Raw genomic sequence first — 24,842 nt, 5'->3', positions numbered from 1 at the left:
CAATCCCCTCACCCTGAGTTTTTTTTAGATATATCAAGCCCATTACTGCATCCTGACCTTTGTACTTGCTGCCCCTCTTCTAAGTAATGCTCTCCCCAACTGTAATATAGTTGACTCCTTTCAGCTTCAAATTTTCTGTTAAATGCTTCTCCTCAGAGAGCTGTTCTCTGCTTTATCTAACGTAGGTTCCTTTATTGTCTAAGATAGCATATTCCTTTACTAAATACTTGTTACATACTTATTTTCTTATTTATTAGCTCAATAGGCTGTGTATGCTCCATGAAAGGAGAGAACATATTTTTCTATCATCATATCCTCAAAACTCAGCACAGTACCTGAGTTGAATTAATATTTTTTCAATAAATGAATGTTCTGTATCCCTGGAACCTGTCACAGGGCTCAAGGTACTCAGTAGCTTTGTAAATAGATGAATGAGGAAAAAGATGTGTCATGGGCTTTAAGACACCATAACTTTGCCTAAAATCAACACGAAAGCACATTTGTATGACTTACAGAAATTGGAAGGAACACTGTACAATGAAAACCAGGCAAATCCCAGCTAGATTATTACCTAGCTTTGTGGTCTCTGGCAAATCACTGAATAGCTCATTTACACACTGTAAATGAGACTGTACCACCTTCCTTATGGGTTTCCTATGTTTGTTTTTGTAAAGATTAAAGATAAGGCAAAATATCATGCTTTTATAGATATAATCTCACAACATGAATTAATATGTTCATACTATCAATTAGGAAATCAACTCAAAGCTTAGATGGCTTGCTCCAAATTACATGGTTTCTAGAAAGTGAACAAGGATTGAATACAGATTTTTCCATTCCTGTTTTATCACTCTTCTTTTATCATGTCCCAACTACTTGTTGTAAGGGTTGCTGTAAAGGCCAATAGAGGTAATAAATTAAAATAGTCTTAAATGTTAAAGGACCATACATAACAACATTTCCTTTATAGGGAAATGGAAGGACATCCCAACCAAAACTGGTAATGCTCTATATTTAATAACTTCTTCCCAAATAGATAATATGCTAGCTTTGAAAATAATTTATAAAGCTATTTAACAGGCCTAAAGCACTGTGTAGACTAGGGGGGAAATGCTACTTTGCTAACAATAAAAAAATATTTTATTGCCAAGTTCTTTTCTTTGGCCTACTGGTAAAGAGAATAGGAAAATTAAATATTTTAAAATCAGCAATTACTATGAATCATAGTATATATCATCTTTAATATAAATTTTTTAATTAAAAGAAAACAGAAATGACAGAACAACTTTAACGTGTTATAGTGGGAATGTAAAAAAATTAAATTTCCAAATACATTTCACATCAACAGAAATATGATTTTCTAAATAACAACAGATTAATGTTTGTTATTCTCTGCTCCCAACCACATACAAATTTGTCATGAAAATAAAAGCAAAAGAATAGGGAGGATATAAGTATTCTTACGTACCCCACTGTCTAATTTTCTTAAAGCCCTTTAAAAAATATTTTCTTTTAAGTTTCAAATATAATGTGCAACTATTTTTTTTCCCATGATTAGACCAAATGGCCTTTTAAGTCTATCAGGGAATCTGAATCTATATACTTACAATTGGGAAGGGACAAAAGGTCCAAGACTGTCTGGTGAAAGGCTAGGCAACAACATTTTAAGATATCTCTATTTTTCCCTGCAACGTACTCATATCCTATACACAGCAAATACTTAGAAGTAAAAGAAATAAAATACCTTGGAAGTCCTCAGAATTGGGCAATTTGACACCACATACAAAATAATCCTTATGCTCATTCTGTGAATACAACCAAAGAATGAAATTAACTGTTTTTACGTATAAAGCAAAGTAACTCTAAAATCAAATCTCCAAGAATTCAACAAGTCAGTGTTAATTCAAAGACAATATTGTCCTAGACTTAAAATATTATCATAATTGTTGAAGCTGGGTGATTAGTACATGATGATTCATTATACCACTATATATTTATATACTTGAAATTTTCTATAATATAAACATTTAAAACATCAGGTCGAAGCAAAAAGCCATATAAAAATTTTATCATAAAACTATCCTTTGCCCAATTCATAGCTATAAATGAAAAATCTCAAATAGAATTAATAAGATTTATGAGCAACCTAAATCCTATTAACTTTCCTCTCAAAATATTAGTCTTTTAAATGAAAAATTAGTCTTCATTCAAAAAACACATCAAATTTAGCAGATATGGTTCTCTAAAAAGAATCTAGTCAGGTTTAATAAAGTTTTACTTTTTGCATTTACTCCAAGAAACTAGATTAAAGAACTTAACAGTCTGGCAGGAATATCTGAAATAATACTAATAAATATAAATTAACTAGTAATTATATTCTTTAAGGAGACACATGTACTGTGTCAGCATGTATGTATCAGAAATGGTGGTAGTTGAGCCTGGCCAGTGCAGCTTAGTGGTTGAGTATCCACTCATGAACCAAGAGATCACTGGTTCGATTCCTGGTCAGGACATATGCCCAAACAGGGGGCTTCATACCCAGTAGGGGGGGTGCAGGAGACAGCCAATTGATGTTTCTCTCTCATCAATGTTTCTATCTCTCTATCCCTCTCCCTTCCTCTAAAAATCAGTAAAAATATATTTAAAAAAAAGAAATGGTGGTAGCTGATAATGTGTTTGAGTGAAAAGATCCTAAAGATTTTGGTATTCTTTCAGACGAAGATGAGCACATCCCTCCAACAAACTGGTATGAAAAATTAATGGTGGAACTTAATGCCGACCAAATCTAAATCTATTTTTGAAATGGATATTAGCTCCTGAATGAAATCATGACAGAGCATATGACTAAGACTAGAGCAATGGGTTTTTTCATTGAGAGGAAATTTCAAACAGAAATCATCTTTTAAAACAAAACATTTTTTCAGAGAATTTGAAACTTACCAAATCAATTGGGTAAATGTAGGAAAGCTCAGATAGTAACTGCCTGCAACGAATTGTCAACTGAGCATTAGTCTTCAGAAAAAGTTCTCTAAGGAGAAGAAAAAAAGTACATTTGTTAAAAAAAAAAATGCTTACAGGCTTTCAAACATTTATTTCCACATAACTGACACAGAAAAAGATTGCATGGTCTACTAGTAGACTAGGCCACAGAAACTTAGCAGTAGAAGCAAGAATAATATCTAACATACATCCTTACCTATCTCTAACTACTATCAACCAAGCCAACTCTATACATACTGAGGCCTAGTATATGTGTATACCCTTTAAGGCAGGGGACCTCAAACTATGGCCCGCGGGCCACATGCAAATACAAATATTGTATTTGTTCCCGTTTTGTTTTTTTACTTCAAAATAAGATATGTGCAGTGTGCATAGGAATTTGTTCATAGTTTTTTTTTAAACTATAGTCCGGCCCTCCAACGGTCTGAGGGACAGTGAACTGGCCCCCTGTTTAAAAAGTTTGAGGACCCCTGCTTTAAGGGATGTAAAGGGTATAAATCATCATTGACCGAGCACCTACTACTATATGCCAGGAGCTTTACAAAGTGCTTTATTTAATTATTATAACAACGCTATTAGGTTAATATTATTATATCCATTTTATAACAAGGAAACAAGGTTTAAAGAGGACCTATAAGGCAACCACCATCTCATTTAATATGATTTCAGGATATATCCATCTAGTAGTTCCTTAAAAAAATATTTTATTTTTCACTTACAACTACATGTTACAACTACCTCAAAAAAACTGCTGCCAGGTTAGGAAAATAATTTCAGAAAAAGAACAAACAAGCAAAAACTGCAGCATGAGATGATGCAGCTCTTCTTTTGAACTGCTCAAGAAACATAAACAACTGATGAAACACCTACAGTACAAATACCTGCTCAACTGTATTAAGAATGTAAGGGGAAAAAAGCATTTAGGAGAAGCTGTCGGTCAAAATGAAACGTAAACGTAGTTGTATAATGCAAACATCACTGAAGACATAGAGGATCTAATTCTACTTTCCTAGTGAGTTGGACAAAGAGTAACTCCCAAGAGCCTTGCTTTCCTATCTGCTAACTGAGAGGAATAGACTAGGTGAAATCCAAGGTTCTTTCTGGGTCTAACATGCTCAAGTCTTCAATTGCTAAGGTTTTTTAAAGAAAAATGCAGGATGAAATTACTTTCCTAAAAAAAACACACAAATGAGTAAGGATGAGCAAAAGAATAGAGGAGGCAACAAACTGAGCATGTGCTAGAAAAAAATAAAGAGAAGCATTAGCATTTGTTAAGTGAATGTTGTGGAGTGTCTAAATTAGCTACAGTTGTATAGCACCAATTTATTAAAGGTTATTTGAAAGTTAAGCAAAACAATCACCATAGCTCTTAAAAAAAGAAAAAATATATGGTAAAAATAGAGGAGAGGTCTGATAACAACGGGGAGGATAAACTGGAAAGACGGAGAGAATGATGTTAGAGAGATCATCTAGGAGCTGTTGAGGTAATCCAAATGAGCTAACATTAAACAGCAGTAAATCTAAAGAAATTACTGAAGAAAAAACTATCAACTCTACTACATGTTGAAGACAGGAAGAGGAGAAGATTCAGACATCAAGTCATGGTGCTATGGCCTTGAAAACTAGAACAGTTCTCATTTCTGATTATGAGTATATACTAGGAGCTTTAATAACTGCCTCTATCAGTGTATGAGACATAGTAAGTGCTTAATAAATATTTGTTGAATAAAAGAATATGTCCCTGAGGTGTGTGGAATACAAATTAATAACAGCAATTTTTAAAGAATCCTACTTTTCCAAATCCTGTCCTCAAAGTAAACTTGACACTCACAACAATTATTCTCAGAGTTTCATTTACCTTTTCGCAGTACACTCTTTCCTCAACTCATTTAGGGATTCCTTCTGGAGTTGAAGCTTGAGGTGCTCAGTTGAAAACGTACTGCCTAGAGGGAGATGGAAGAAGACAAGTCCACATGTAATAGTGCAGAGAGAGATGCTCAATCACAAGCAAACAGGCACAGCCCAGTCACGACTGTGAGAGGGAAATAAAGAGTTAAAAGGCAAAATAGGTTGGGGATAGAGGTCTTCTGGAGGGGATTCACTGGAATAAATTTCCCTATTGGTTTAATTTTTATAAACGTTCAGCCTCTAGCAGCTGTCAGGGAGTGAGTGTCTAAGATTCCCTGCGTACAGATTTCTGGATTGTTGACCAATAAACCCTGGAGAGATTTCAAAATTCAAACAACTTCATTTTTTTAAAAGTGGCTATGAATTCTGGGTGTTAATGATGATTCACTAAAAGTTCATCAATTGTAACAAACGTATCACTCTGGTGGGGGATGTTGACAATGGGGGAGGTTGTACACATGTAGGGGTGTATGAGAATTCTCCGTGCCTTTTGATCAATTTTGCTATGAACCTAAAACAGCTCTAAAAAATAAAGTTCATTTTTTTTAAGTGGTTAATTTCTGTTCTACCAAAAATGCTATATAACAACATTACTATAAGTTATTACTATCATGTTATTCATAAGTATATGTAGCTTTAGTTACAATCACATGTGCAGGAAATGTGTATTGATTTTTCCATATTATGTCACAAGCACTTTTACATGTTTACAGATAATCTGAGTTATGATGTTTAATGGATGTATACAATTCAATTCCATGGATGTGAATGATATGAATATTCCACATTCTAACTGATACCCCATACCTTAATCCTAATACAGGGCATTTAATTTTCTTTAAGTGCTTGCTGTAGCACTGCAATGTTTAATATTTGTGTTTATGTGTCTAATTTTTTGTATTTATACCAATTTTGGAACTTCCATTTATGTTTATGTGATCACAAAATTCTTTTACATCTTCCTACTCTAAGAAAACGAGGGCGTCTTACATTCTTGACAATCCAGGCCTGCCTGATAATTCCAGCAGTCCTGAAGCATAGAGAAAGTCTTAGATCCTGATAGCACTAAGTTCTAGATTTTACAAAGGACTTTAGTTTCGTGAATTCTGATCCAACAGGAAAGGGTGCCCTATACTCTTTTGCACATCTCCTATAGGGAGGAACAAGAAAAAGATTAACTGACCAAGTAGTACTAAATTTACCAACCTAGGTAATTTTATTAACATCTCTACGGACTTCAACTATAGTTAAGTGATAGTAAGTTGGTAGCTCTGCCTCCAAAATAGAACTTAATCAAGGAACACCACCTATCTTCTTTAGCTCCAATATAATTCCACTCCACATCTTCAACCTCAACAATTTCAGAAAACATTTAGGTTAACAACTTCCACCCTCCACACCATGTACTTTCTACCAGAATGCACACAAATTCTTCTACCACTACAGAAATTTGCAATATTATTCTTCATAGATAAATTAGGCTGCCTCAACTCTAATATTGCTGGTGAAACCACAAATAGGGACAAGACAGATCCAGGCTTCACGAAGCAAATGTATAGGGCGTCCCAAAATTCACGCAAGATTTGAATTTTGCGTGAGCATTAACAACAACAACAAAAAATAAAAGCCTAATTGTACTTGGTTTATTGAATCAGATTCTAATATCTGTTGCCCTTTGATTTCAATCCCTTCAATTCGATAAGCATTACCAAGTACCAATTACGGCCCAGGAGCAGGGACAATGAAGACCAATGAAGACCACGGCTTTGCGTATGTGCCAGCAAAGCCGTGGAGGCCATTTACCCGATGTGCTATTCCATACATAACCCTATATTGTATGCTTTATGAATCAATAAAAAATTTACAATTTTTAATTATAAACCTGTGTTTTCTATCAAAATTACTTCTTGCGTGAATTTTGGGACACCCTATATATACCCTCCTCAAGTTTTGAAGACTCTCCAGAACGTATTACATGACCAAAATGGGGGTAGGGGGGAGACTTGCAGAGTTAAGGAAGGAAAATTAAAATTTAAGAATATATCAGCCAGCTAACATATAGGGTAAAATATTGACAATAGGTAAATCAGGATGAATATAGGTGATCTCTGTACTCTTCTTATTCTTATAATTTCACCGTAAGTTTAAGATGATTTCCAAAACAAAAAATAAAAGAGTTGATCCAAACCCAGAAAGGGGTCACCTGCAAGGCTATGGTTTTCCACAGGCTTTAGAAGGCACACTGGCACCATCTCTCCAAAACATACCAGGCTCAATTTTCTATCAAAAGGCAATATACCTCATTGGTTATTAGTGGACTCTGGAACAGAGATCTGGAACAGAGCTAAAACAGAGTTTAGCTAGGCTCATACAGAGAAGAGCTAAGTATTTGAAGATATCTCAAAAAATAACCTAATAGTCACATTCCAATAGTCACATTATAAGGAGTAATAATACTGAGGCAATAATGTGTGCCCAATCTCTTTAGATGTTGTTCAGGTTATATATCACCATAGATAGAAGGCTGTTCCCAGGTTTCTAATATCTCTTCTCCATCCGTCCCACCTTGGGAAAAATCCAATTTTGTTTTCATTAAGCCCAGAAATAGGGCCAATGTCTAGAGATTGTGTGCCATGTCAAAGTTTAGTTCAGTTCCTGGCTGTGCTATGGCCGGCTGGTGCTGCTCTATCCAGTACCCAGGCTGGGCTTGGAAACTGCTTGAGGTCCACACAGCTATGAGCCACACAGCTGCTAGGGCACATGGCTGCTACAGAGACAGTGTGTGAACAAACCTGGCAAGCCTGTTACCAGAGAGAAAGCTTCTTTGTTTTTTGTTTATTTTTTTAAATTTTGTTTTATTGCTTAAAGTATTACAAAGAGTATTACATATGTCTCCTATTTTTTTTTCCCCTTGACCTTCCCCCTGCCTCCCCTACCCCCCAGTGTCTTGTATCCATTGGTTATGCTTATATGCATGCATACAAGTCCTTCGGTTGATCTCTTACCCCGCCCCCCAACCCTCCCCGGCCTTCCCGCTGTAGTTTCACAGTCTGTTCGATGCTGCTCTGCCTCTGTATCTATTTTTGTTCATTAGTTTATAATAGTTTTTATTATCCATAAATGAGTGAGATCATGTGGTATTTTTCTTTCATTGACTGGCTTATTTCACTTAGCATAATGCTCTCCAATTCCATCCATGCGATTGCAAATGGTAAGAATGCCTTCTTTTTTACAGCAGCATAGTATTCCATTGTGTAGATGTACCACAGTTTTCTAATCCATTCATCTACTGATGGGCACTTAGGCTGTTTCCAAATCTTAGCTATGGTGAATTGTGCTGCTATGAACATAGGGATGCATATATCCTTTCTGATTGGTGTTTCTGGTTTCTTGGAGAAAGATTCTTTGTTAAGTTGTGATTATATTATCACTAGAGGCCCGGTGCACGAATTCATGCATGGGTGGGGTCCCTTGGGTTGGCCTGTGGGGATGGGGCCAAAACCCTCAGTCTAATGCTGCCTGCCACTCCTGCCTGCCACTCTTGCTCATCCCAGCCCCACTGTGCCTGCTGCAGGCTCACGCCCAGTCAGTCCCAATCTGGAGAGGCTCACGCTGCTGCAGCAGAACTCATCAGGCAGCTGTGGGCCCTGCATCTGGCGCCCGCCAGAGGCAGGGGGGCGGGGGGAGGGGAGCCAGGGGCAGGATGCCATAGGCCCTTCGGGTGGGTGGTGGGACACACTTGCTGGCCCGGGATCCAGGATCCAGGATCCATTGTGCCGGTTGTCGGAAGCCACCTGGTGGCCACTTTTATATCGTTTCTTCTTTGCAGAGCAGCAGCCGCAGATAGTGCTGGCAGCACCAGTCTGTGGGTGCCTGGCCCATTCTCCGGAGATTGAACCTGCAGGACTACTGAGGGAGTGAGTGGCTGCTACCCAGCTGGTGGACCACCGGACGGATAGGTCAGCTGAGTGGCGCTCCCACTGTGGGAGCGCACTGACCACCAGAGGGCAGCTCCTGCATTGAGCATCTGCCCCCTGGTGGTCAGTGCGCATCATAGCGACCGGTTGTTCGGTCATTTGATCGCTTAGGCTTTTATATATATAGATGGGCTTGGGAAAGACCAGGCTTTTCTTCAAGTTAACCAATCAACTTCCCAAGCTTTCATGGACTTCTGATGGATCCACCCCCTAACCAATCTATTTCCTAAATCTTCTGGGGTTCTGTGTTCCTTATCCAATGCAATCCTTTTCCCAGGCTAGACAAACAGGCCTCTATGGTTGCCATCTTGGCTCCTCATGCCTCATAGAAGCACTTTCCCCTATTCTCTGAGCCAGTGGACCTGGGAGATTGAAAAGTCAGTTCTTCCTCCCTATACAGGTTGCAGGGAAATGCTGCAATCCCCTGGGGTTTGTGAAGCGGTAGCTTCCTGGTTAAGCGGGCTTTATGCTCCCTAGTTGATTATGCTTAATAATGTCTGATTTCCTTTGCTCCCTTCCTTTATTTTATTTTATTCTTTTACTTTTTTTTTTCTGAGAGGGAGAGGGAGAGAGCGAAAGAAACATCAATGAAGAGAGAGAATCATTGATCAGCTGCCTCCTGCACACTCAACACTGGGGATCGAGCCCACAACCCAGGCATGTGCTGTGACCAGGAATTGAACTGCAACCTCCTGGTTCCTAGGTAGATGCTCAACCACTGAGCCATGCCAGCAGGGCTGCTCCCTTCCTTTATTAATCTTTAGCTACTTATGTTAACAATATCACATGTAGAATAATTGATGTCCATGTATATGTCCCACTTACCTAAATTTTCATACAGATTTAACATTGATTGATATCTTCTGCTTGAATCAATCTTTACTATGGTTGCAAAATATAACATTCCAACTTCAGTACTTCCTTCATATCTATTAGTCAGCACTCTGCACTCTTCTCAAAGCAAGAGACCTCCCTTTTTCATTAGCAACCGTTTATCAATATGGAACTATGAATTTCATGTTTTCAATGATTTATATTGGCCAGTGAAACTCTCTTCAGCCTTGCTCCAGTGTCTTTCTGACATGCTACAATTGTGTTATCCAAAATATTACTTATCATTTTAATTTCTGTAGGAGCTGTAGTGATGTTTCCTCTCTCATTCCTGATATTGGAAATTTGTGCTTTCTCTTTTTTGATTTGGTCAGGAGGCTTATCTGGCTGGAGGCTTATCAATTTTATTAACTTTCAAAGAACACCTTTTGGTTTCATTGATAGTCTTTACTCTTTTTTTTTTTTTTTTTTTGCAATTTCACTAATTTCTGCCCTTGATTATTTCCTTCTATTTGATTTGAGTTTAAGTTGCTCTTCTTTTCTAGTTGTTAAGGTACAAGGTTAAAGTATTGATAGAAGACCTTTCTTCTTTTCTGTTATAAGCATCAAATAACCTAAGTTCCCTCTAGGCTCGTATCCCTTTAAATGTTGAAATGTTTTCATTTTCATTCAGTTCAAAATATTTTCTCATTGTCCTTGTTATTTCTTCTTTGACCTAAGATTTATATATGAGTGTGTTGTAAATTTCCCAGTATTTGGAATTTTTCAGACATCTTTCTACCAGTGATTTCTAGTTTCTGTTTTGGTGAGAGATGATACTTTATATTATTCTGAGTCTTTTGTATTTGTTTTATTATACCAAAAATGGCCTAACTGAATGTTCCCTATGTACTTGAAAAGAAATGTACATTCTGCTGGTGCTCAGCAGAGTGGTCTGCTCTCAGGTCAAGTTAGTTGACAGTGCTGTTAAGGTCTTCTTTCCTTATTTTCTCTCTACTGGTTCTATTAATTACTGAGAGATGCATGTTGTGGTTCCAACTAGTATTGTGGATTTGTCTATTTCTCCTTTCTGTTCTATTAGTTTTACACACACACACACACGGAGAAAGAGAGAGAGAGAGACAAAGAGAGGAGGGGGGTTCTACTGTTATATTCATACATATTTATAATTGTTATGCCTTTTCATGAACTGACTTTTTCACCATTGTGATTTTTTTTTAATCCTTACCTTGAGGACATGTTTTTATTGATGAGAGAGAGAGAGAGAGAGAGAGAGAGAGAGAAACATCAGTGTGAGAAACATCAATTGGGTGCCTCCCTCACGCACCCCAACTGGGGATCAAACCTCAACCTAGGTATGTGTCCTGACTGGAAAGCGAACTTGCAACCTTTTTGGTATATGGGATACGCTCCAACCAACTACCTGTCTTTACTGTAGGTGGTACTTTAAAAAAAATCTTTGCCCAAGGATATGTTTTAGAGAGAGGAAGGGTAAGAGACACATAGAGAGAAACATCAATGTGAGAGAAACATCAATCACTTGCCTCCCATATGTGCCCTGACTAGGGATCAATCCCAAACCTTTTGGTGTACAAGCGACACTCCAACCAATACCCTTTATTCAGAAGTCTACTATGCTTGATGGTGCAAAAATAGGTTCACAGTTGTTCTTATGGAAAAATAACACAATAAATAATAACACAAGAATAAACTGTGGCCTGAATGGTGTGGCTCAGTGGTTGAGCATCGACCTATGAACCAGGACATTACAGTTCAATTCCCGGTCAGGGCACATGCCCAGGTTGTGGGCTTGATCCCCAATGGGGGGGAGGGAAGGCGGGGAGGGGAGTGTATGCAGGAGGCAGCCAATCAATGATTCTCTCTCATAATTGATGTTTCTATCTCTTTCTTCCTCTCCCTTACTCTCTGAAATCAATAAAAATATATTTTTTAAAAAAGAATAAACTGTGTTTCACATACTCACAACTGTGAAACTACTTTTGCCCCACTCCATATATAGCCACTCCAGCCTTCTTTTGATTAGTATTTGCATGGCATACTATTTCTACATTTACCTTTAATCTATATCTTTATATTAAAAGTGGTTTTCTTGCAGATAGCATTTAGTTAGGCCTTTTTTATATAAAATTTAAACAATCTCTAATTTTTAATTGCAGTATTTAGACCATTTACACTTAATATAATCATTGATATGTTTAAAGTTTACCATTTTGCAAGTTATTTTCTATATATTCCATCTATTCTTTGTTCCTTATTCTGATTTTTTTATGCTTTTGAGTCTTTTTTTTTCCCTTTTTTAAATGATTCCCTCCTTGTCCCTTTTGGCTTATTTTTACCTCCATTTTGATTTTTTTTTTTTGTAGTTGCCCCAGAGTTTACAACATAGAATTTTAATTAATAAAGTCTACCTTCAAATAATATTATACCATTCATGTACAATGTAAATCCCAAAAATAGTACACTCCTAATTCTTACCTTCCCCACTGTTCAAATTCTTCATACATCTTACTTTATGCATGTTATAAACCACAAAACATTGCTATTTGTACATTTTTTAAAAAATCAATTGTCTTTTAGAGCAATGAAAAATCAGAAAAAAAATGCCTTTATAATATCTTCATTTCAACCATTTCCAGTTTTTATGTAGAGCCATGTCTTTGTCTGGTATCCTATTCCTTTAACATTTCTGGGGTGTAGGAGTGCCAATAATGAATTATCTTTTTCTTTTTTCTTTTTTTGGTCTAAAGTTTTACATTTGTCTTCTTTTCTGATAATGAATTATCTTAGTTTTATCTGAAGGAGTCTCTTTGAGCTTCAGTTTGGGTAATTTCTATGACCTATCTTCAAGTTCAATGATTCTTTCCTCAGTTGTATCATCTACTGATGAGTCTGTCAAAGGCATTCTTTATCTCTGGTACTGTGTGTTTTTATTTATAGCATGTCCATTAGACTGTTTCTTATAGTTTCCATCTCTCAGCTGAAACTTACCATATGTTTGTATATGCTATCCACCTTTCCACAAAAGCCTGAAGCACATTAATCATAGTCATTTTAAATTCCCTCTCTGATAGTCCCAACATCTGAGTCATTTCTGAGTCTCTTTCTGTTAACTTCTTCTCTTGACGTTTTGTTAGTGGTGATGGTAGTGGTGGTGGTGATGGGTGATGGTTTTTTGTTTTGCTTTTCTTGTCTCAAAACTTTTGATTGAATCCTGAACACCAATTGCAGAGCAACAAAGAAAATGGTATGCTTCTTCTTCTACTTTTAATTTGGGGGTTAAGTCAATAAAGTCTGGTACTGAGCTATATTTGGGTTTTGTTGCTGCCATGGTTACCTTCAGTGTATCACAACCTTCAAATTTCCTCTAACTTTTCCTTTTGAAGGTGGTGGTGGTGGAGGGGATGGTGTGCTGCAGGTTTTTTTTCAATGATGCTGCTCAGATTTAGGTATTCCCTGTACCTAAATAAGGGTGTCTCACCATGCTCTTGCCTCTCCTCAAGTGGTTAACTACTGTAGCTTATTTTGTGCTTTCTAGCCTGGCTGGGAAGTTGGGTCGGGAGTTTCTCTGCTGTCCTGATTAAGCCAGGCTTACCCTGTGTCCCTATGTTATCAAGGTAGGGCTTTCTCAGTAACACTCTCCTTCCCCTACAGACAGGAGATTTCTAACTGTCTAGATCTAACACGGTTTCCTGCTCCATCCCCAAGGACAGTGATTTTTCCTTTTTCTTCCTCCAGTCACAATAGGTTGTCACCTATGCCCTGGAGACTACAGGATTTGCAGGCCCTTCCCCACAGGCTCAATGCTTTTGTTCTTAAGGAAGAAGGGTATGACTTTCTTGCAACAACATCCACTTCCCTCCTCTGGGCCTACACCACCAAGGGAGGCTTTCCACGATTTTCTGCCCTGCCTCCAAGCTTTCTTGTGAACATCTGAGTTAGGTCCATGCAGAATAAACTGTGAGCAGGTGTGAATTGCCTTGTATCTGCTATAGTATCATAGCAGCCCACAATAGTGATCAGCAATTTGTTAAGAACTGTAGTTGAATTATTTTGCCTTTTATATGGTGACCCCAACTTCCTCCCATGCTCTACCAGTGGCGAGTCAGTCCTCACATCTGCCTCTCCTTGGAGATGCTGGTCTTTACATACATATCAGGTAACTTGGTTGCCCAGCAATCTTGATTCTCTGAGAGATTCAAGAAGAGTAGTAATTTTGTACATCATTTAGGGTGGAAGGGAAGCTCCTCCCATCTTTCTACATCCTATGCAGAAGCTGGAAATCAAATCTGAGGACATTAATTTGAGGCTTTTAAGGCTCTTCTCTGTTCTTTATATTTTCTCTTGGGTCAGCTACTCTGTTTGTTCAATTTGATCTCCTTCATACTGTTTTCCTCAAATACATGACGACCCTTATTTTTTCCTTCAAACCCATTAACACATGATTAGATTGCTTAGCATATGTAATTAGTGTAGGTTTTCTTGGACACTATAAAGATTTATTTATATAAAAGGCTTTACCCCTGAGTGCCAGCTCAGTGTAAGCAGGCAGGTCCTATTGACAATTAGGCTTTCTTTCAGAGTACATATGTTGAGAGAAGGTAGTACCTTTACTTTAAATCATTACAACTGTCAAATAAGAGAACTTGACTTTGGGATTGTATAAATTTAGGGTATTTCAGTCCTAAGTAGAGCTGCCTTTCATGTTTTCCCTCTGGATAGATTGTAAAAGTCTAGAATTAGGCTCTGCTCCACCTTTCTACGCCAAACATTCACACCATGGGACCTAACCAGGTCAAGAATCCATTATGTTTAGAAAGCAATTGGAGCAAATGTTATAGGAAGTTAGTCTAAATTCCTAGAGGAAAGAGAATGGGGCAGTAGGCCCAGCTTCCCTGATTACTGCTCACCGTTCCTCCTCAATTCCACGTTGAGGTCTCTGAGAGCTCTACCAGAAACCCTCACAGCAGCATTTTCCATTTGTGCTCTGGGCTAGTTTCTCTCTACTCCAGTTTATTCATCATACAATCCTATCTTCTTTGTGTCTTTGAAACTGTGTCAAAATCTTTGCTATTCTGATGGCACCTTCTTTTATTTTCACCATCACCATAGATTTACTCTTTATGCACATTTCTTTACTGTCTTATCAATGGGTCATTGAGGGGGAGGGGAAGCAAGTGCACATGTTTTGTTTACAATGTTCCAAAACTGCTTTCTGAAATGTTTGGCCCTGCACACAGCAATGTTCCACTCTAAGATGAACCCTCTGTTTAGCAAGAACTCAAGTCAGGCAATTTTAATAACCAGCGTCGATGCTGTCTCCTGTAAATCGAAAGCTAGCAAATATGAATTTTGCTCCCATCAAGAAAACAAAACACAGACTCTTGAGCCTCTCTCTCACCAGAGAGCTTGGTCTCAGACTGGCCAATGGCCAGCCCCTGTCAAAATCATAGTTAAAACCAATAAACTGTCATTCTTCTGGGTTTTCTACATCAAGTCAGATGACCAAAAAGCAATATACTTCAACTATTTTAGTTTCCCTCCCTGCAGAAATGCCTTTTTTGTACTATGATTTATGATGTTGCCTTTCTCAAGGGTTAATAGATATTTCTTGCTGTAACTTTTGCAAAATTGCAATTGACTGTATTTCATTATGATATTTAATATCTAGCACATAAGAAACTGCATGCTAAATTCCTCTCAGAATTTAGTGCCAAGAGAAGACTTTTTTCTCCCTAAAGAACTGATATACTGCCTTATAACAGGCAATGAGAAGCAAATGATACTTTTCATAACTCTACACAATTGGCTCGACAGCTATGAAGGTCAGAGCTAATTTTAGTGCTTAAATACAATAGGCAGATCCTAAGGGAGGGAGTGAACTGTACTGAAAAGTCCATCAACTTAGGAAATCAGAAAGATCTGGGTTAAAATTCTACCTGTGCTACTTTAAGGACTGTAGATAAGTCTCAACTTCTCTGAACTTCATTTTCCTCATCTATAAAATGGGGATAATTTCACTTTTATTCAATAATTGCATCTCAACCTTCCCCCATGAAACTCCAAGTGGGCAGAGAAAATTACATAACTGGCCTGACTGATTTTACTTTAAAAATAACAACCACAAAGCACAAATAGGCACACTGTCCAGAAATTCTACAATTTCCTCATGAGTTTGCTTTCCCACTCTTGGAGATGACTACTCCATACATTATCCCAACTCCTTGAACCTCCCCTAAATCCAATACCTAATTATCTTATCTCATACTAGCCTGACACAATAGGACTCTTTTACAGTCCTACTCACTACCTAATATGTAAACTCACCTGTACCTATGCTGTTTTCTTAGCCTTCTCCTCCTATTCAATGGAAAAGTCAATTATTGGACAGGAGCGGGCTGGAAGAGGTTAATGGGGGTTAGGGGGAAGAGAACCTATGTAATACTTTCAATAATAAAGATTTTTTTAAAAGAAGTCAATACTCTTCATTTTATTTTAAATTCCTTCTCATCACATCTCATACTACTTTCTTCCTGTCCAGGTATAGTGGCCTCTTTCCTATTCTACAGTTCACGCCCTTCCTATGTCCAAGCCTTTTTACTTAGGTTCCCTCTGTTGGTACTCCAGAAATTTTTATTTTGTAAGACTGAGCTCCTCAAGCAAACCTTTTCTGAGTAATCTCTGTAAAGATGGTCCCCCACAGTTACATTTATCACTGAAGCTTGTTTCTAGTACTTGCCACAATCTGATATTTAATTTATCCGTTGGCTTCTTATTGACTATCTTACCCACTAAGTATCCAAAACTGGAAGTCTTAACTCTTCCCTTTTCTCTCTTTACCCCAACATCTGCTTCTCCAGTATTTGTCTTGAATAGTTGTTCAAATCAGAAATCAGAAACTATCCTAAAACCTCTCTCTTCCTCTCTCCTCAAATCTACTAAGCCATTAATAGTAGAGTCTACCATCTAAATATCTTTTGAACCTATACACTCCCTCCTCCCTTTACATTTCCAATCTGTTTAAATTTTAATTCTGTATTGCTTAGATTACTATAATACCTTCCTCAATGACAATTCTCTATCCTCAACTCCTCAAAGAGAACTTCCTAAAATATATATCTAATTTCCATTTTATACTGTATTCATCAAGACAGTCCTATCTGCCCTAACAGGTTTGGCTCAGTGGATAGAGCTTCAGCCTGCGGACTCAAGGGTCCCAGGTTCGAGTCCGGTCAAGGGCATGTACCTTGGTTGCGGGCACATCCCCAGTAGGGAGTGTGCAGGAGACAGCTGATCGATGTTTCTCTCTCATCGATGTTTCTAACTCTCTATTCCTCTCCCTTCCTCTCTGTAAAAAAATCAATAAAATGTATTAAAAAAAAAAAAAAGACAGTCCTATCTATTTTTTTGTCTTTGAAAATTTGCCTAAGTTATTTCAACATCTTCAAACCTTCAGCATAAACTTCCTTTATAATTAGGTCATTCTTTACCTCTCTGGACTCGCCTGTGAACCTTAACTCAAATGTATCCTTAGTTGAAGCTTTACTGGAATTACCTGCAATTCTCTAATCTACTCCCATGCCTCTGTATAAACTGTTCCTTCTACCTGGAAAGTCTGACCTTCTCCCCCTACCTAGCTATCTACTACTAGTTACTCTTCTAGACTTAGCCCACATCACCTCCTATACTGGGTATTCTGATTTTCAGATGCTCATCATCTGTGTCCCTATAGCACTTTCTACATATCTTTGTCATATATTAAAGCACACCTGTTATTCTGTTTCTAACATCTTACAGAGTGCCTGCCTGGTTGTTTGTATGTGTCCCATAAATGACGAATAAAAGAACTGGTGAAGGCACATGTGCACATTCACACATACTCAGTGCTCTTCCCATTTCCTTTACGTGCCTAATGATCTCTTTTACTCCTGTGTTGAACCATCTAATTGCAAATGTGTTTTTGGTAAATGCCATTTCTAATGTGTTGTGGGAGTAAGAAGAGAAAAACTGATAATAAACAAATGTAAAATTTTGTTAGGTGGCTTATTTCTACACATTTATACTTTGTACTGCAAAGGGGGGAGATTAAAATATGGTAATCTGACTTCCCTACAACCTAATCAAGTCATTACTGGAATAAATAATTATAAACTCCTTACAATCCAATCAATCATTACTGAAATAAATCATTACAAATATATGAAAAATGAATCATTCTGAGAAGAAAATCTGAGGTTTACTTAGAACCCACATTTATTCTCACAACCACCAAGTTGTCTGGCTTTTACTGCCTTTCACAAGCTGCATTCAATACCAATAGCCGAAAGTAAAGAAACTTTAATAGCATAAATTCCAGGAGAAAATTGTCCCCAGGTTCAAAAATTTTTGAAAGGCAGATATTAATAATTTTTAAGGAAGTCTATTTAGGAATTTCTGTCAGATGGCTCTAAAAACATCAGAACACACACAGAGACTAATAAAATTTAAATTTTGCCATCATTTCAAATAAATATATCTTGAATTATAAAATTTGTGAGGTGTAATTTTTCAATTTGTGACCTTATGACATAAAAGAAGAAAACTATTACATAATACTTAATAAAATATCTTTACAACTTCAAATAACAATCTAGGGGACCTTTGACAGAAAATTTAAGTACCGATTTAAATATACTATATGAGTCTTCTTTTATTTGAGATGCAGGCTAAAAGAACAGACTAAGCTGTTGACCAAGTCAAAATCTAATTAAATAGAACAAACTAGATATATAGTTCACCTTAATTACTAAACTTTATTATAAAATGACAAAAAGAAATCATAAGTGCTAGGAAAGTAATATAAAACATTTCTTATTTTGGTGATAAAAAAAAAATCTAAACTTTTCATTCACTGGAATTGCCAAGAAGAACTGCTTTCTCCAAATCTGAGCAATGAAATCTTATATCTTTTACACACAATGTCACTAAAACAATGTATTTGTTTTTGTGCTTGCTTACCAAAACGAATTAAAGAATCTGTAAAATAGAAGTTGAATATAGCTAGTTACAAAATTCCAAGAGGTGGGTCCATCAAATGGCTTTCTAGTGAACAAATGCCATCTATAGACATACTTGGGCCAGAGAATCTTACTTTGAAAACTAGAAATTCATAAAACAGGTGAACAAATCCCCATCTTTTCTGCCCCTATCCTCCTGAGACAAGTAGAATCTCAGAGCTGTAAGAAATCTTGACTATTTATTTCAAATTTCTGTTTGATTTGTTTGTAAAAAGGAAATATGTCCAAAAAAGTTGAAAGACTTAGCTAAAGACAAACTGAGAGAACAGCAGATCTTTAATTCCAATCTCTTGATTAAGATCCGACCAAATCAAAGAAATCATTGGGAAACTCATTTCACCCACCCTGTAATAAAAAGGAACACAACAGAATAAAGTTCTCCACCTGTTAGTCCACAGGCCAAATGGAAAACTAGCAAACCATCAGTCAGTTTATTTGCTTGACACATACTAGAGAAAGGAATAATGATATTATGCTGAGTAGAAACAAGATAAACTTTGGAATCAAAGAAATCTAAATCTGAATTTGGACCTGTTATTTATTTGTGTGACCTTAGGAAATGTCTCTGAGTCCCAGTTCTTTACCCCAGGAAAAAAAGGTAAAAGTTATGGTCCCTAGGACTGTCTTAAGAATGAAATGATATCCTGTAAGTGAAATATCTGGCATATTACAGGATCTTGATAAAAGTTATCTGTTTCATAGGACTTATGTAGGATTCAAATACATGTATTCTGCAAGGCTTTAGGTAGTATGGAACAGTGAGAAAAGCACAGAATTTGGGGACACAACATCTCAACTTGGTTTCCAACTGTCTGTCTGTAGCTGGCCAAGTCACTTACCATCTCAGAATCTCATATATAAATGAAAGTAACAATATTTGCCACACTTAGCTTTCAGGATTGCTTTAAGGATCAAATATGGTAACTTTTGTACAAGCACTTTCTAAGTATAAAGAACTACATATATTATTGTTACTATCAAGAAATTAATTGCATTAAAAAGTAGCTTCTTTCTATAAAGATCAGGGAATGCTGGATTTGAAAAGTTAATATCACTCCCCAGGCACCTCTGTCCTCAGTTCTTGAATTTTATCAACATTTATAAAATGTATTTAGGTTCTACTAAACACATTTCCTCAAGATCAATGTTTCATACCATTTTCTAAACCAAATTTCAAGCAAACTAATTTAGATAAAGTGTTGCTGCTTCCCAAAGATTTGGGGGTTACGTTAGGGCAAAAGACCCTGTAAACCAACATATAATTATTTAATGTAAAGGTTATCCAGCTTGGGACACTAATGAGGGGAAATCTGTTTTTTATTAAATGTCATAAGTTAAACTACTAATATCTGCCAGAAATGAAAATATATACATTAATAAACATTAATATTGAAAAGTTCAGCTCATGACCCAGCTGGAAGTCGCTGTAGACCACAAGTTGTGAGCCATTGCCTTTGAGGTACGGGAATGAGAAACTTATGGGTACGGAGTAACAAGGCCCCTCAGAGTAATGTGGCCACTCGGCAGCATGGGTAAAAATTATCTTTTTTGTTCTTTCCAATAAATCATCCTGCTGAAATGAATTTTATAAACAAAAACATAAAATACATATCAGGCACCTGGTTTCTTCCAAATGTTTACACAAATTAATCCCTATGGCACTGTTACGAGCTGCTATCCTTACTGCACAGATGTGTATAAAGATGCAGTAGTTAAGTAATTCCTTTATGGTCATTCAGAAAAATCAGTAGCAAAGATTAAATATCATATGTTACTGACTTGGTATCCTCACTGAGCTCTTGGGCTAAGAACCAAGTGCCTAGATAAGCATCAAGTGCCAAAGAGCAGTCTTATATGTAAGAAGTTAATAGTAATATTCATATTAGCAAACCATTTCACTACTGGCTAGCAAACACACTACATCAATGCTGCAAAAGCAAGTGAAAAATACATGTTTCTCCTTCATGTTATCAATATCAGGGACTCAATTGCTTTTAAAATATTTTAACTTGGCTCAAGATTCATTAAATACTAGATTTAAGTATAAATATAATTGACTTACAATGTAAATATATAAATAACCAGAGTGAGTGCTGCAGCTGCAGGGCCATTACCCTAACATTAGCAACTGTTAATTTGTCCCTAAGACTTTTGGGGAATTTTTCTTTGCATATATAATAAAAATCATTACCATTGAAAAAATCAGTTTTATTTCTAAATTTCAGCAACAAGTAGAAAATAAAATTTAAAGATGTTTACAATAGTATCAAAAAACATCAAAAAAAAGGAAGTTCAATAAATCATGGGAAACATCCATATACCAAAGTTAGTTAATTTCAGTGTTTTACAAAGAAGATCTAATAAAGGCATATACCCTTTTCTGGTTTTCGAAGACTCATTGTAAATCATCTATAATCCCCCAATTGTATTGATAAATACATTAAATGTACAGTGGGGCCTTGACTTACGAGTTTAATTTCTTCCGAGACCGAGCTCGTTAAGGAGCTCGTTAACTCAAATTACTCTGTCAACTCAATGCAAAAAATAGGCCGAGAGACAGCTGGTATCTCAAAAAACTCGTTAGTCGGGACACTCGTAAGTCAAGGCCCCACTGTAGTCCTATGGAAAATCCTAGCAAGATTTTCTTTTCTGTGCAGACATTCATATGAAAATGCAAAAGGACAAGAATAAAGAAGGTGATCTTGAAGAACAACTAAGCGGAAGAACTTTGATAGCAAGATCAATTATAACTTGAGAGAAATTAAAACACTGAGATGATGGCAAAAAAATAGGAAAATAGGTCAATGCACCAGACATGCCAGTATATGGTCACCTGGTTTATGATAAAAGTGAAACTGCAGTGCAATGGAGAACAGACGGTTTTCAATAAATGGTGATAGGTCAACTGACTATATGAAAAAAAAAAGAATCTTGACTCTTACCTTAATCATACACAAAAAATCAATCCCTGATGAATTATAGATATACATGTAAAAAGTACAAAAGTAAATCACTTAAGAGAAAACACAGAGAAAGATCTTTGTGACATTCAAGTAGGCAAATACTTCCTATATTGATCACAAAAAAGCCTTAAGTTAAAAAAATAAAAAAGACTGATAAAATGGAACTTTAGTTCATGTAAAGGTATCATTAAAAAATGAACTAGCAAGCCACAGAATGAAAGAATATATGTTCAATGCATATTTCAAACAAAGAACCCATATCCATTATATATCAAGAACTCCTATGGAAAAAATTGTCAAACCCAACCCCCCCCCCCGCCCGCCGCCAAAAAAAATGGGCAAAAGGCTTCAACAGGTACTTTACAAACAAGTGAATCCCAATCAGCAAGAAACATATGAAATAATGTTCAAGTTCATTAGTCTGCAGGGAAATAAAAATTAAAACTGAGAGGAGATACTACAACATATCCACCAGGAAGGCTAAAATACAAAAGACAGAGAGTACCAAATGCTGACAAGGATATAGAACAAGAGACAAGGATATAGGACAGTATACTGCTGGATTGAAAGGGGATAAACTGTCACAACCACTTCAGAAAGCTTGCTCCTAGGTTTATATCCAACAGAAATGCAAAAACAAACAAAAACAAAAACAAAAAAACCTTCATTAAGAAACATGTACTATAACATTCATGAAAGTAATATCTGTAATAGTCCTAACCTAGAAATTACTAAAATGCCAAAAGCAAGAATAAATTCATATTCATACAATAGGATACTACTGACAGTAAGAAAAAGACTATATTACATGCAGGTAGAAATGAATTTTACAAACAAATGTTGAAGTAAAGCCAGTAGATAAAATGTACATATTATGTGATTCTATTTGTATAAAGTTTGAAATTAGGCAAAATCAATGTTTGGTCTAGCAAGTCAAGGTGGCAGTTAGTATGGCTGAGATGTACGGAATGGAGGGAGCATCAGGAAGCTTCTGAGGTTCTGAGGTCTTCAGATGCAGTTTCCTGATGAAGATTTAGCTTACATAGGTATTTTCACTTTGAAGTATAGTGTGTGTGCGTACATTTGTATATTTTTCTGTATGAATCTTCAAAAAAATTTTAAGTTATATCAGCATATTTACACAAAGATAACTATTTGAGCCTATGAAGAAAGAAAAATGTAAATGTGGGAGTTAGACAATCTGCAAGGTGTTTTTACTTACCTTTGTCCTGTAATGCAATTTGTTGCTTATGCAGTAATGCCATCTCCCGTCCCAGAGCTTTCTTTTGTCTTTCCAGTTCATTTCGAAGCACCAAAATATTTAATTGCAGACACTCACTTTCTTTTTTCTAAGTAATTAAAAGCACAGAAAAATTTATTAATATAAAAGTCATGGCTATGAATAATTATACATTCATAATGTTTCAAAATAAATAATGGCTTAAAGCACTTTAATACTCATCTAACTTATCTGTTGAATAACTTAATTATAAGCACCCATAATTTTAATGAAAAGAGTACAGATGTAAGAAAAAGAGAATAAATAAATCTAAAGTCTGGGGACAGTTCTTTCTAAGAACCCAAAAGAAACTACAAAATACCTCACAACCTTTTCCTAACATCACAACACAGTAAGAGAAAAATGAATAACAGAAAAGAAACGGAGTTCTCAAAATGTTAAACACACAGTTACCACAGGACCTAGCAATCCCACTTCTAGGTATGTATACCCAAGAGAATTGAAAACATGCCCACACAGAACCTGAATATGAATGTTTATAGCAGCATTACTTATAACAACCACAGAAGAATCAATACAAATGTCCATTACTGACAGAGAAATAAAATGTGGCACATCTATGGAATGGAATATTATTTGGCAATAAGAAGAAATGAAGTACTGATATATGCAACAACATTGAAAACATTATGCTAAGTGAAAGAAACTAGATTAAAAATGCCACAGACTCCACTGATATGAAAAGTCCAGAATAGGCAAATCCATAGAAACAAAGAGTGCATTTCCAACCTTGCCAAACTGAACCAAGATGCTCTAATACAGTGGTTCTCAACCTTCTGGCCCTTTACATACAGTTCCTCATGTTGTGACCCAACCATAAAATTATTTTCGTTACTACTTCATAACTGTAATGTTGCTACTGTTATGAATCGTAATGTAAATATCTGATATGCAGGATGGTCTTAGGCGACCCCTGTAAAAGAGTCGTTTGACCGCCAAAGGGGTCGCGACCCACAGGTTGACAACCGCTGTTCTGATATCTTGCAGATTCAGACCTGAGATTTTCATCCCTTCCAGGCAGTAACCAACCAAGCCCCCTACAGTGTCAGTGGACACCACAGGCGGAGCCTGGACTTGCAGAAGTCATAATATCACCCTCTCCCTCTCTGCTGGGTTATATCAGAGAAGGCCTAGTTGTGAGTCAGAAACTTCACTACTATGAAACACAAATAGGCCACCCTATCCCCATGATATCAGTGGGAGCTATGTGAGGGCAATCAAGGCACTCCTACGCCTACTCCTCTCAGCCAGGTAAATATCAGTGGAGGTCTAGTGGAGAGCTGTAACTCCAACTGCTGGCCAGCAGTAATGAGCGTGCTCACACAGAGGACATACACACACACACAAACACACACACACACACACACACACATACACCAGCTGGGTGTCAATGGAAGCAGTTTGGGAACCTGGACTTCTACACCTACCTGGCAGTAATGAGATGCCACCTTTCCTTCCCCTACCAGAGAGAGAGGTATCAGAGGAAGCCAGGTAAAACAGAGGCTAAAATAAGATCCAGAGACTTATAATATAACTAGTGGCCTAGTGCACAAAATTCATGCACAGGGGCGGGGGGGGGGGCCCTCTGTCCCTCAGCCCGGCCTGCACCCTCTCCAATCTGGGATCCCTCTCACAATAACGGGACCACTGGCTCCTAACTGCTCACCTGCCTGCCTGCCTGATCACCCCTAATCACTCTGCCTGCCAGCCTGATAGCTCCCAACTGCCCCCCCTTGCCGGCCTGATTCCCCCCAATTGCCCCCCGTGCCAGCCTGCTCACCCCCAACTG

General features: G+C 37.0%; 1 protein-coding gene across 4 annotated transcripts in view; it reads right to left on the bottom strand.

Moving 5' to 3' along the window:
• UVRAG (UV radiation resistance associated) overlaps positions 1–24,842 on the bottom strand; it is a 274,963-nt gene that overhangs the window by 129,190 nt on the left and 120,931 nt on the right. For all 4 annotated transcript variants that reach the window (XM_006102885.3, XM_014468223.2, XM_023744219.1 and 1 more), the window contains 4 exons: positions 22,976–23,102; positions 4,859–4,943; positions 2,941–3,028; positions 1,745–1,805 (listed from right to left, as the gene is read on the bottom strand). In XM_006102885.3, the coding sequence (XP_006102947.1) occupies positions 1,745–1,805; positions 2,941–3,028; positions 4,859–4,943; positions 22,976–23,102 (361 nt within the window). The remainder of the gene's footprint in view (positions 1–1,744; positions 1,806–2,940; positions 3,029–4,858; positions 4,944–22,975; positions 23,103–24,842) is intronic.

The sequence above is a fragment of the Myotis lucifugus genome, unplaced genomic scaffold (genome assembly GCF_000147115.1).
Source record: "Myotis lucifugus unplaced genomic scaffold, Myoluc2.0 scaffold_437, whole genome shotgun sequence".
Lineage (NCBI taxonomy): Eukaryota > Metazoa > Chordata > Mammalia > Chiroptera > Vespertilionidae > Myotis > Myotis lucifugus.
The sequence above is the reverse complement of the archived record's forward strand: the minus strand, read 5'-3'. Positions and strand labels throughout refer to the sequence as shown.